At 36.6% G+C, this 12,977-nt stretch overlaps 1 protein-coding gene across 1 annotated transcript in view; it reads right to left on the bottom strand.

Annotated features, from left to right (window-relative positions):
* Positions 1 to 12,977, bottom strand: part of LOC122725854 (protoheme IX farnesyltransferase, mitochondrial) — an 81,890-nt gene that overhangs the window by 40,168 nt on the left and 28,745 nt on the right. The window contains exon 4 of the mRNA XM_043963201.1: positions 6,997 to 7,121. Within this exon, the coding sequence (XP_043819136.1) occupies positions 6,997 to 7,121 (125 nt within the window). The remainder of the gene's footprint in view (positions 1 to 6,996; positions 7,122 to 12,977) is intronic.

The raw sequence follows: 12,977 nt of genomic DNA, 5'->3' as shown, positions 1-12,977 counted from the left end.
GGATGAATGGAGGAAGGACTGGAATGGGGAGGCTTGTAGCAGGGAGCCCAACCAGAACGCTATTGTAATAATCCAATCTGAAGTTAATGGGGGTCTGCAACACAATGGGGGAATAGATGCCAGGGATGGGGAAAAAAAGGGCATATATGAGAGATGAGATGTTCCAAAGATGAAACTGACAGGCCTTGGCAATAGATTAAATGTGGAGGTGGGGAGGGGGAGAGATTGTAAAGAGTCAAGGATGATATATAGGTGAAAAGCATAGGTGACTGGTAGGATAGTGGTGCCATCGACAATAATAGCAAAGTCTGGAAAGGAGGAGGCTTTGGTGGGGAAAGATAATGAGTTCAGTTTTGAGCATGTTGTTTAAATATATAGTTTAAGCTTTCTAATAAGCAATCAGAGATATGAATTTAGAGGTCAGCAGAGATGTTAGGGCTGAGTAAGAAGATTTAAGAATCATGAGTATGAAGAAGATAATTGAATTCATTAAGGGTACTGAGATCACCAAATGACATACTACAGGGGCAGAATAAAAGGAGCAAGACAGACCTGAGTTCAAATCCGGCCTCAGATGCTTGACCCTTACATAGCTATGTGACCCTGGGCAAGTCACTTAAACCTCATTGCCCCACCAAAAAAAAAAAAAAAAAAAAGGAGCAAGACAGAGCCATATGGCACACTCATGGTTAGTGGTAGTAACCTGGATGAAGACCAAGCAAAAAAGACTGAGGAGTTGGTCACACGGGTAGGAAGAAAACCAGGAGAGTCTAGTGTTTGGATGAGAGATTCAAATGAGGACTTTTTAAAAGCACTTTGGGGCCAGGGGATTTTACATGAGCATGATACAATGGGAAGGAGAATGAGAGAAAGCGCAGACAAAATCTATTGAACACAAGGAAGTGACATCTGCTATTCCTTGAATTTAAACAGTGTTGTCTACTGTCCCTTACATATATCAACTACATTTTTCTCTGCCCTAAACTGGTATAAATGTTCCAGTTGCTTCTCCTTAGGGATGTGTATAGCAACATGAGGCTAAAAATCAAAGTATCATGTGATTGGTATTAATTCTAACTATAATCTTAAGACAATTTTATACATTTCTTGCAGAGGTGAAAAACTTAGAAAAATATACTTTCAATGAGACACCTTGAAAGAATGTATCGTAAATACAATTCCCTTTTTATAAAATTCCATACTTAATTCAGAACCTACTGGTTTAAAAAGATCACTGAAAATGGATATTGAAAAAAATAAAGTTGAAAAAAAAATTAAAGTTCCAAAATATAAATATAACATTATTTATATGTCCTTATTTTTAAGATAGGAAAATAAAATGTGAAAATTTTGTAAGATTTTAAAACATGGAAAATTAACAGAAATAACATTAACACTAACTTTAATTAAATACCTTAAGAAAACCAAAGGAACACAGAAAGTACCTTAATAAGCAAAAACCTGACTTGTCATGCAGAGTTTTGGCTGCCAAGGCAAAATAACCAAATAGAATATAATTTCATTTGCAAAATCTTACAAAAAAGCCAAATTATGAGCAGTATCATCTCATAAAACATAGAGAAGTAATAGAGAGTAAACCCCACTTGAAAGGAAGCTTGTTAAAATATCTAAATAAAGTCATCACAAGGGGATCTAATAATAAAAATAAAAAAGGGACAATAAACAATGTAAAGTTGTCAAAGAATTGTAAAAAATCATAATAGAACACTATTTTGCAACTTTGAAAGACTCTGATCAATGCGATGAACAACTATAATTTGAGAAGATTGATGGCATAACATGCTAGCCAGCACTTGAATGAGTGTTGATAGATTCAAAATGCAGAATGAGATATATTTTCTGATACAAAGTGAGAATTAAAAAAAAAAAATTATGCATACTGGTCATATGGTTTATTTGTTTCTTGTGTCCTCAATGGGAAGATGGAAAGATGAAAGGCGAGAGAAAAGGACAATGGAAGAAAAGAAAGAAGGGAGAAAGGAAAAAGGATCATTGAAGAATTTGTTTTAGTTACAGAAAAGATGGAAAAAAGTCAGAAAAGAGAACAGATAAGCAGAACAGCTTTTTACTGCTATAGATTTATTTATTTTATTTTATTTTATTTTTTGCAGGACAATGAGGGTTAAGTGACTTGTCCAGGGTCACACAGCTAAGTAAGTATCAAGTGTCTGAGGTCGGATTTGAACTCAGGTCCTCCTGAATCCAGGGACAGTGCTTTATCTACTGCGCCACTTAGCTGCCCCACTGCTATAGATTTATAAATTAAATATAATTTTAAAAAATAGGTGGGGTTAAGGAGGGAAGTGTGAGCCAAGATAACAGAGTAAGCATTTTTGCTGAGCTTAGCCAATATTCTCTTCTAGACAACTTTTAAAAAGCATGCTGAATCAAATTTTAAGCCAGATAACCAACAAAAACCTCACAGTAGCGGCAGCTAGGTGGCACAGTGGATAGAGCACAGGCCCTGGATTCAGGAGGACCTGAGTTCAAATCTGGACTCAGACACTTGACACTTACTAGCTGTGTGACCCTGGGCAAGTCACTTAACCCCAAGTGCCTCACCAAAAAACAACAACAACAACAACAACAAAAACCCTCACAGTGAGTGATTTTTCTAGCCAAGGGCAGCTTAGAAAAGCAGAGAAGTTAGCAGACACTAGGATGAGAGCTAGACAGGTACCTTCAGTGGAAATGACACCAGCTGTCAGCCTCAGAGGCAACAGAAGCAGCTGTAGCAGCAGAAGCACTAGCAATAACAGTAGCAACAGTGGTACTGGGACAATTCAGTAGCCACAGATAGTAAAGGGATTTAATACCCATCCCTAAACTCTTACAAGTAAGCAGAGCCAATTTCTATGAAAAACTACAAAGTTAAGGAATGGGCTGGAAAAATGAGCAGACAACAAAAACCTGAACATAAAAAGCTCCTATGCTGTTAAGGAAGCTAAAGACACAAACTCAGAAGAAGACATGAAAACAGCAACAAGAAAAACCTCAGAGAAAAATGCAGATTGGAAAAAAAGAGGAAGAAGAATTCCAAGAAGAGCTAAAAAATAAAATAAAATAAAAAGGGCTAACAAAGAAGCAAAAAAAAAAAAGGTTTTAAAAAACAAAAAAGAGTGGTAGAAGAAAAATAAGAATGATGAATGAAAATAATAAAAAGAGATCAACAACTTGATAAAAGGAGCAAAACAAATTATGGCTTGCTTAAATGCATTACCAATGTGTAACTAAATTGCATTTAACATGTAATTTAAACTATATTTAAATCATCCTGATTTAAATAATTAAAATTAACTAAGAAGAGTGCATTTAAAATATCAGTCAAAAAGACTCAATTTCATTACTTGTTAGTTGTGGTATATAAACATTGGATGTGGAGAAGGGTACTTTATATTTAGTCTCCTTCTGATTACTAATGCTATAATCAGTTTCCTCATCTAAAAAATGAGAAAATTTGACTAAATTATCACCATGAATTAAAAGGTTGCTTTGCATAAACTCTTGGTAGGATCTGCCCTGGTCAGATCACATATAAAATGTTGTGTTTAGTTCTGGGATATAATTTTAGGAAGGCCATTTGGGAAGGTAATCAGAAGAGGGAAAGCCCCATTAGCAAAAGACCTTGACTGAATTCATGTTGCATGATGATTGATTAAAGGAACTAGGAATTTAAACCTGAGGTGTTGGGGGAAAAGGGGAACAAACATAATGGCTGTTTTCAAGGGCAGTCACATATAAGAGATTAGAACAAGGGCAGAACCAGGAGCATGGGTGGAAATTGCAAAGAGGCAGATTTAAACAAGAAATAAGAACAAACTTCTTAACAATCAGAACTCTTCAAAAGTGGAGTGGATTACCTTAAGAATCCATAGTGTATTCCCATCAAGAAAATGTTGGATGATCACTAGCTGAAATATTTTGTACAACTTTAATATGCATGATAACATAAATGAATAACATTTACTAATAGATTACACACATGCAGGTGTACCTAGGCACACATGCATGAGATATGTGTGCATATGCACATGCTGTTACATGTTATGATAAACTTTTCATATGACATGTATATACAAATTTTGTGTCTATGCATAGAGAATATATAAAAATCAATGCAAGGTTGTTGGTGGAGCTGTGAACTGATCCAGCCATTCTGGAGAGCAGTTTGGAATTATGCCCAAGGGGACCCAGCAGTACCACTTTTGGGTCTTTTTCCCAAAGAGATCATAAAAAAGGGAAAAGGACCCACATGTACAAAAATATTTATAGCTGCTCTTTTTTGTGGTGGCAGGGAATTGGAAGTTGAGGGGCTGCCCATCAATTGGGGAATGGCTGAGCAGGTTGTGGTATATGAATGTAATGGAATTCTACTGTGCTGTAAGAAACGATGAGCAGGAGGAGTTCAGAAAAACCTGGAAGGACTTGCATGAACTAATGATGAGTGAGATGAGCAGAACCAGCAGAACATTGTACATAGTATCATCAACATTATGTGTTGATCAATTGTGATAGACTAGATTCTTCTCACTAATACAATGGTACAAGAAAGTTCCAGAGGACTCATGATGGAAAGTGCTCTCCAAATCCAGAAAAAAAAAGAAATGTGGAATATGGATGCAGACTGAACTATACTGTTTCTTTTGGTTTTGGTGCTGTTGTTTTTCTTTTTTGAGGTTTTTCCTTTTTGCTCTGATTCTTCTCTTGTAACATGACTAATGCAGAAATATGTTTAATGTTATTATACATATATAACCTATATCAGATTACCTGCTGTCTTGGGGAGGGAGAAAAATTTGAAATTAGAAATCTTATGAAAACAAATGTTGAAAACTATCTCTACATATAACTGGAAAATAATAAAATACTTTTATTTTTTAAAAAATCAATGCAGGGCAGTTTTTGAAGGAAGCGTATTTGCTCCTGGGGTGATGAGAAAGGGCTTCATATTGAAGGAAACTAGAGATTTTGAGAGGTGGAGCTGAGAAGGCAGTGCATTCTAGGCATGAGAAACAGCCAGGACAGATACATGTAGAACAGAGAAGTTGAATATGCAGAACAGTAAGTAGATCAGTACAGTTTTAGATTGTACAAAACATGAGGAGAATAATATATTAAAAAACAAAAAAGATAGGAAGGAGTCTGTTCTTTCTTTGCAGCTACAAGCTCCTCCTTTTTTTGGGGGAAACTTCCACATCCAATGTTTGCATGACCGATGCCTTGCTAGCCAATCATTACTGTCTCCCTGTAAGATGTCACAGACGTCTGAGTCTACAAAATTTTTATTCTTTTATCTACATTGTTTAGTTATCCTGTTGTAGAGAAAGAGACTAAGGACCCAGATGTCCCATACAACGACTAAGACAAGAGATTGAGCATTTGGTGAAAACTGGGTATGCAAAATACTTCCTTTGGTTTATTACCACCTACTAACCAAATTTGTTGTTTGCTAACAGTGCAAACTTAATTTTTGTATTATGTAACTTAAAGAACTTGACAACTTCTTGTAATTTCTGTCTCTTTTAAAAAATTTTGGTCACTAAAATGGGATTCTATTTATATACCCTGATAAGAACCAGATATTAGCTAACCACCAGTTAAACTAGTTCATAAAACCAAGTCTTAATATATTAATTTAATGTGCTCTGACCATATGTAGAAGGATGGTAGATAACATATATCTATTGAACTTTTAAAGTGATGAGATTGATTTCCATTATAATAAAAAAAATTTCTAATTCAAAGCCAGAACTTGTTTTATTTGCAGTAAAGTTTTAAATTCTCTTTTGTATATCATTCTTTTTGTTTGTTTGTTTGTTTTTGTTATTGCAGGGCAATGAGGGTTAAGTGACTTGCCCAGGGTCACACAGCTATTAAGTGTCAAGTGTCTAAGGCCACATTTGAACTCAGGTCCTCCTGAATCCAGGGCTGGTGCTTTATCTACTGCGCCACCTAGCTGTCCTGGATCATTTTTATAAATTTTGTGTTTTGACTCTATGCAACACAGTTTAGTAGTGCTTCTACACTTGGCTAGAGGATTGAAATATTAAATAGAGAACCACATTCCTTAAGAACCTAGAATTTAGATTTAATATTAATGGCATGGATAATAAAAGAGAGAGTGAACTCAATGTTTGTTGAGGACATAAATACACAAGGAAAGAAACGTAGAAGACTGAATTCTGGTTCAAAATGACTTTGCAAGAGAAAAGAAAGTGAGAAACAAAAACCAAAATATTCTTGGAGTAGAAAGTTAGGTCACACAACTGATTTTTCACCCATAGGTTCTAGGTCATTTAAGGTAAATAATGTAGGGGTAAAGCCCAGAGTCACATGTTTAGATCTAATCTATGATAAACTTTCCCCATTAGAATGGTTTCACATACAGGATTTTCTTATTTTTTATTTTAAAAAATTAAAAAAACACATAAGGTAATCTTTGTGTTTCAAAGCTGAAAGAAAGGGTCTAGACATAAAGTTTTCTGATTTAAAACTGAATTAATTAACAAGTCCTAAGATCAGGCCTTTAAATGATTATACCTGTTTCTAGCTTCCACACAATTCTAACACTGCCTATTAAACTATACAGTTGCTAACTCTGTATTTCTTAGGTGACCACAAAATACTTTCTCAGCAAGCTTAACACTATTTTTATGAATTAAGTAGGTATGACACAAAACACCAAATACAAATCAAGAAGATGAAATTTAAGGTTAGGGTTTAAGTGTTTAAGTTTACACAAGTCAGTAAATGCCATTTGTACTATAATTGTGATTATAACCTATATAAAAAAGCCAAACTGATATTTTTCTCACACATATACTTATGCATATTTATTACTAAAAATAAATCTCCTCCCTATTCTTTCAGAAAACACCTGTTTCTATATCAACACCTCTAGCTATAAGTTAAAAAACACTAGTATAGCCAAGAAGAGAAACTTTTTACAAACCAAAAAAAAGATAAGAAACTAACCTGATTAATGGAGTTAGCCGCACAAGATGCAAGGCCTGTTCCAACAGAGGCAAGCAGGAAACAGTTTAAGTCAAAAGGTACTGGAGCCAACACAAATCCAGCTGAAGCTGTACTTACAACTAATGCTGCAACAGAAAAACAGAAAGAAGACCTAGTATGATTACTAAAGCAACTTCCCAAACCTAAAAGGACCAACACTAGGAGTAAAAATTCAATTCTTAAAATTCTGTTATATCTATATATTGTTATTACATGTTAATTTTTTAAGTGCATAGAAAGGTTGGAGGTTTGAGTTTATTCTGCTAACAAACATTTATACAGTGGCTCTCAAAGGGTATGCTTCCCTAAGTGTGTCACAAAATTCCCCACAACCCAAGACTTCCACACTACCTAGCCCTAGCTTCAAGCTGCAGGTTGTGGCCTTTAAACATACATATTGGCTCAAACACCTAAATATCTCAGTTCCTCAATCTATTTAACCCCCATGACCTACTATTACAACAAATGTTTAACTTCTATGTTCATTTACTCTGAAATGCCTTCATCTGGTCTTAGCCTTTAATCATTTCAAATTTCACTCTACCTTATAAGCCAAGCCCTACTGTGTTCATCCAATTGACCTACTTCCCAGTTCTTTTCCAAGGTACCAACCCTACACCAGCTAAACTTTCTTTTCTTCCCAATCCAGATTGCCTGGTCAATCAATTCAACTCTACACAGCTGTCTATGCTCAAATTCCCTTGACATGTTCTCTTTTGGCTGATCATACCTGGCCCAACCCCAACTCTGGATTATTCCCATTATTAGATGCCTTTACTCCTATACCTGCAATGCTGAATAGTATTGGAGAAAATCATAGAACAGTGCTGAATGGGTGCACTACACAATTGTTACATGATCTCAACTGGGCCTTCTCTGGAGCAAAGTAGTCCTTTTATATACCCCCTTAGTCACTATTCCACTCACCACAGCAGTTGTTCTAAACATTTTTATCCCTCCTCAAACCTTCCAGGACATATCCATCCTACTACAGTCTCAGTTGAGAAACATCTAATATTTGACTGAAGAAAATGGAAGCCATTGGATGAAAACTCTCTCTTCTCACAATACTCAGACATCCTGCCCCACTATCTCTCCTTAACCCCTTTCTCTGACAAAGAAAGAGCACTTCTCCTTATCAAGGTGACTAAATCTAACTGCAACCTTAATCCAATCCCATCTTTTCCAGCAAATTGCTCCTCCTATTTGTCTCCACTGTCTATCTAATCTTTGATTTCTCCATATCTACTAGCTTGCTCTCTGCAAGCTATAAATGCCAACATCTCTAAAAAAGTTTCCCTTGTATTTATTTTTTTCTTTTTTTTTTTTTAGGCAATGGGGGTTAAGTGACTTGCCCACAGTCACACAGCTAGTAAGTGTCAAGTGTCTGAGGCCGGATTTGAACTCAGGTACTCCTGAATCCAGGGCCGGTGCTTTAACCACTGCGCCATCTAGCTGCCCCCTATTTTTTTCTTTTAAAAAATATTTTGGTATTTTATTTCTCCAATTACATATAAAAACAATTTTAACATTCATTTTTTAAAATTTTGACTTCCAAATTATCTTTTTCCCTCTCTTCTCTATCACCTCCTTGAAAAGGCAAACAAGTTAATATAGATTATACATATGCTGTCATGAAAAAATTTCCATATTAGCTACGTTTCAAATGTTATAAACAGACCAAAATATAAAAGTCTAAAAAAGTATGCCTAGATCTCATTCAGACTCTGTCAATTCATTCTCTGGAGGTGGATAGCAGTTTTCATCATAAGTCCTTTGAAATTATGTTGGATCGTAGTATTGCTAAGAATAAACTAAATCATTAAGAGCTTACTGTGTACAATGTTCTGCTGATTATGGTCGTTTCACTTTCTTTCCAGGTTTTTCTAAAAACCCTCCTGCTGGTTATGTATATAGCACAATAATATTCCATTAGTCATATAGCCCAACTTGTTTATCCATTTCCCAGTTGCTGGGCATCCTTTCAATTTCCAATTCTTTGCCACCACCAAAGATAAAAAAAAGAGCTGCTATAAATATTTTTGTATATATAGGTACTTTTTCTTTTTTAATCTCTTTGGGATACAGACCTAGTAGTGGTATTGCTGGTTCAAAGGGTATGCACAACTTTTTTTTTCAACAAACATTTATTTTATTTTCCATTTACATGTAAGGGTAGTTTTCAACATTCATTTTCATAAGATTTAGAGTTCCAAATTTTTCTCCCTCCCTCCCTCCTTTTCCTCCCCCCTCCACAAGATCACAATCAGGTTATATATGTACAATCCACAAGTGTTCTTTTTATCAGTTCTTTCTATAGGGGTGCATAGTAAGCTTCCTCATTAGTTCCTTGGGATTGTCTTGGATCATTGCACTGCTGAGAGTAGTTAAGTCATTCACAATTACTCATTGAACAATACTGCTGTCACTATGCACAAGGTCCTCTCAGCTCTGCTCACTTCAGTATACATAGATGTTCATTAGGCTTTCCAGGTTTTTTGGGGATCATCTTGTTTGTCATTTCCTGTAGCACAAGTCCATTCCACTACAATCATATAACACAGCTTTTTCCATCGTTCCTCAATTGATGGACATTCCCTTGATTCTCAATTCTTAGCCTCCACCAAGAGTTGCTATAAATATTTTTTGTACAATTTTTCCCCCTTCTCTCTTTTTCATGATTACTGTTGTTATCTGTTTCCCTTCCATCCTATTTCCTTCCCCATGATATTTATTCTATTATCCATCCTCTTTCATCCTATCACTCTTCAAAAGGGATTTGCTTCTGTCTGTCCCCTCCCCCACTCTGCCCTTCCTTCTTTTGCCCCTCTCTCTTTATCCCCTTCCCCTCCTATTTTATTGCAGGGTTAGAGAGATTACTCCACCCAATTGAGTGTGTACATTATTCCCTCCTTGAGCCAATTCTAATGAGATTGAGGTCTTTGAGCCAATTTTGATGAGTGTTAGGCTCATTTACTGCCCAGATCAAATAGATTACTCCACCCAGTTGGGTGTGTCTGCTAGTCCCTCCTTGAGGCAGCTTTGATGAGTTTAAGATCTTTGAGCCTTTTCTGATGAGTATAAAATTCATTTACTGCCCTGCTCCTCTCCCATCTCTTCCCCCACTCCATAAGCCTTTTCCTGTTACTTTCATGTAGGATTTCACTTCTGCCCTTCCCCCTCCCCAAGTGAATTCCCTTCACCCCTCAATTTAACCCTAAAGATGTTATCATCTAGCTAAGTGACACAGTGGACAAATCATCACCCCTGGACCCAGGGGGATCCCAGCCAAAACCTGGCCTCAGACACAAGACCCATTGTACGACCCCAGGTATGTCCCCCAGCTCCAATTTTTTTTATGGTTCTCTAGGGTCTTGTATTTGAAAGTCAAATTTGCCATTCAGTTCAGGTCTTTTCATCACAAATATCTGAAAGTCTTCTTTTTCATTAAAGTCCCATTTTTTCCCCTGAAAGATAATGCTGAGTTTTGCAGGGTAGGTGATTCTTGGTTGTAATTCCATTTCCTTCGCCCTTTGGAATATCATATTCCATGCCCTCCAGTCCTTTAATGTAGAAGCTGCTAGATCTTGTGCTATCCTGACTGGGGCTCCACAGTACTTGAATTCTTTCTTTTTGGCAGCTTGCAATATTTTCTCCTTGACCTGAGAGCTCTGGAATTTGGCTATAATATACCTAGGAGTTTCTTTTTGAGATCTCTTTCTGGAGGTGATTGGTGGATTCTTTCCATTTCTATTTTACCTTCTGCTTCTAGAATTTCAGGGCAATTTTCCCTAAGAATATCGTGGAAGATGGTGTTTAAGCTCTTTCCTTGATCAAGGTTTTCAGGTAGACCAATAATTTTCAAATTATCTCTCCTGGACCTATTTTCCAGGTCAGCAGTTTTTCCCAGAAGATATTTCACATTGCCCTCTATGTTTTTATTCATTTGGATTTGCTTTATTGTGTCTTGGTTTTTCATAAAGTCACTGGCTTCCATTTGTTCAATCCTAATTCTTAGGCAATTATTTTCATCAGAGAGCTTTTGTACTTCCTTTTCCATTTGACTTTTCAAGCTGTTGACTTTTTTCTCATGTCTTTCCTGTATCACCCTCATTTCTCTTTCCATTTTTTCCTCTACTTCTCTAATTTTATCCTCAAAGTCCTTTTTGAGCAACTCTATGGCCTGAGACCAATTCATATTTTTCTTGGAAGCTTTAGATATAGGGGCCCTGATGTTGACATCTTCCTCTGAGGCTGCCCCTTGGTCTTCCTTGTTACTGAAGAAACTTTCTATGGTCCTCACCTTTCTCTGTCTGCTCATCTTGCCTTTCTTTTACTAGACTTTTAGCCCCTTAAAGTGCGGCACTGTTTCCAGGCTGCAGTATCCCAAGCTTCAGAATATCCATTACCATTATATAGTTTATATAACATTGGAATGAAATTTTTTTTTAATGCTTGGTATCATTCATTTGTGAAGGATCAGGTTCTTGACTCACCTGGCCTGTTCCCTGGTCCATAGATTACCCCAGGCCAACTTGCTAATCAACCAGCTTTGTGTGTTGTGGTTGTCAGTTCTGATGAGCCTGTGCCCCTCCCCCACCTGGGCCACTTCTACTCAAGCCTACCTCCTGGTTCTCAGTAGGGGTATAAAATCTAAGTTCTGCCTTAGCACCAGCATAGACCCCTATAGTCTCTCCCCTGCTCAGGGCTCAGCCCACTCACCAGACTGTGAGCTTAGTTCCGGACAATACTGGTGCTTCAGTTGATTCAGAGGCTCTGGGGGTCTCCTTCTCTGGTGAGGACTTCCTGAGACTGGATCTGTGTCAGGGTGACTGTGGGGTTGGGTCCGACTCCGGTATCAGCACAGCAGCTCCCTCCTTCTGACCTTCCAAGCTATTCTTGGTTAGAAGATGATTTCAGTACATTCTTCTGTGAGTTTTGCTGCTCCGGGCATTTTCCTATGGCCTTATTTGGATGTTTTTTGGAGTGATTGTGTCATGAATTCGGAAGCTCACTGCCTTTCCTCTGCCATCTTGGCTCCACCCCAGAAGTCCCGCTCAGGTATGTACAATTTTATAGCCCTTTGGGCACAGTTCCAAATTGCTCTCCAGAATGGCTGGATCAGGTCACAACTCTACCAACATATTAGTATCCCAATTCTTCTACATCCCCTCCAACATTTTCTCTCATATTAGCCAATTTGATAGATGTGAAGTTGTACCTCAGTTATTTTAATTTGCGTTTCTCTAATCAATAGTGATTTACAGTATTTTTCATGACTAGATAGCTTTGATTTCCTCATCTGCAAACTACATTTTCATATCCTTTGACCATTTATCAATTCTGAAATAATTCATATTCTTATAAATCTCACTTGGTTATCTACATATATGAGAAACAAGGTCTTTATCAGAGAAACTTGCTATGAATTTTCCCCCAGTTTTTTTGCTTTTTTTCTAATGTTGGCTATATTTGATTTCAACTTAATGAAATCCAAATTATCCATTTTTACTTTCCATTATGTTATCTCTTGTTTTGTCACAAATTCTTCCCTTATCCGTATATTTGATGGGCAAAATATTCCATGCTCCCCCAATTTACTTATATCATATTTTATGTCTACATCATATACCCATTTTGATCTTGGCACACAGTGAGATGTTGGTCTATACCTATTTTCTGATAAATTGTTTTCAAGTTTTTCCTGCAATTTTTGTCAAATAGGAATTTACTACTGAGTATTTTGTATCTAATCTATTCCACTAGTCCATCACTCTATTTCTTAGCCAGTAACTAATTATTTACATGATTACTATTTTGTAATATAGTCTGAGATCTGGTATTGCAAAGCCAGTGATTCCCTTGATATTCTTGATCTTTCTTTTTTTTCTTACAGATGAATTTTGTATTTTTTTCTAGCTTTATAAAATATGTTTCAGAGT

Source organism: Dromiciops gliroides, chromosome 4, assembly GCF_019393635.1.
Source record: "Dromiciops gliroides isolate mDroGli1 chromosome 4, mDroGli1.pri, whole genome shotgun sequence".
Lineage (NCBI taxonomy): Eukaryota > Metazoa > Chordata > Mammalia > Microbiotheria > Microbiotheriidae > Dromiciops > Dromiciops gliroides.
Note: the sequence above shows the minus strand (reverse complement) of the source record. Positions and strands in the feature narration are given on the sequence as shown.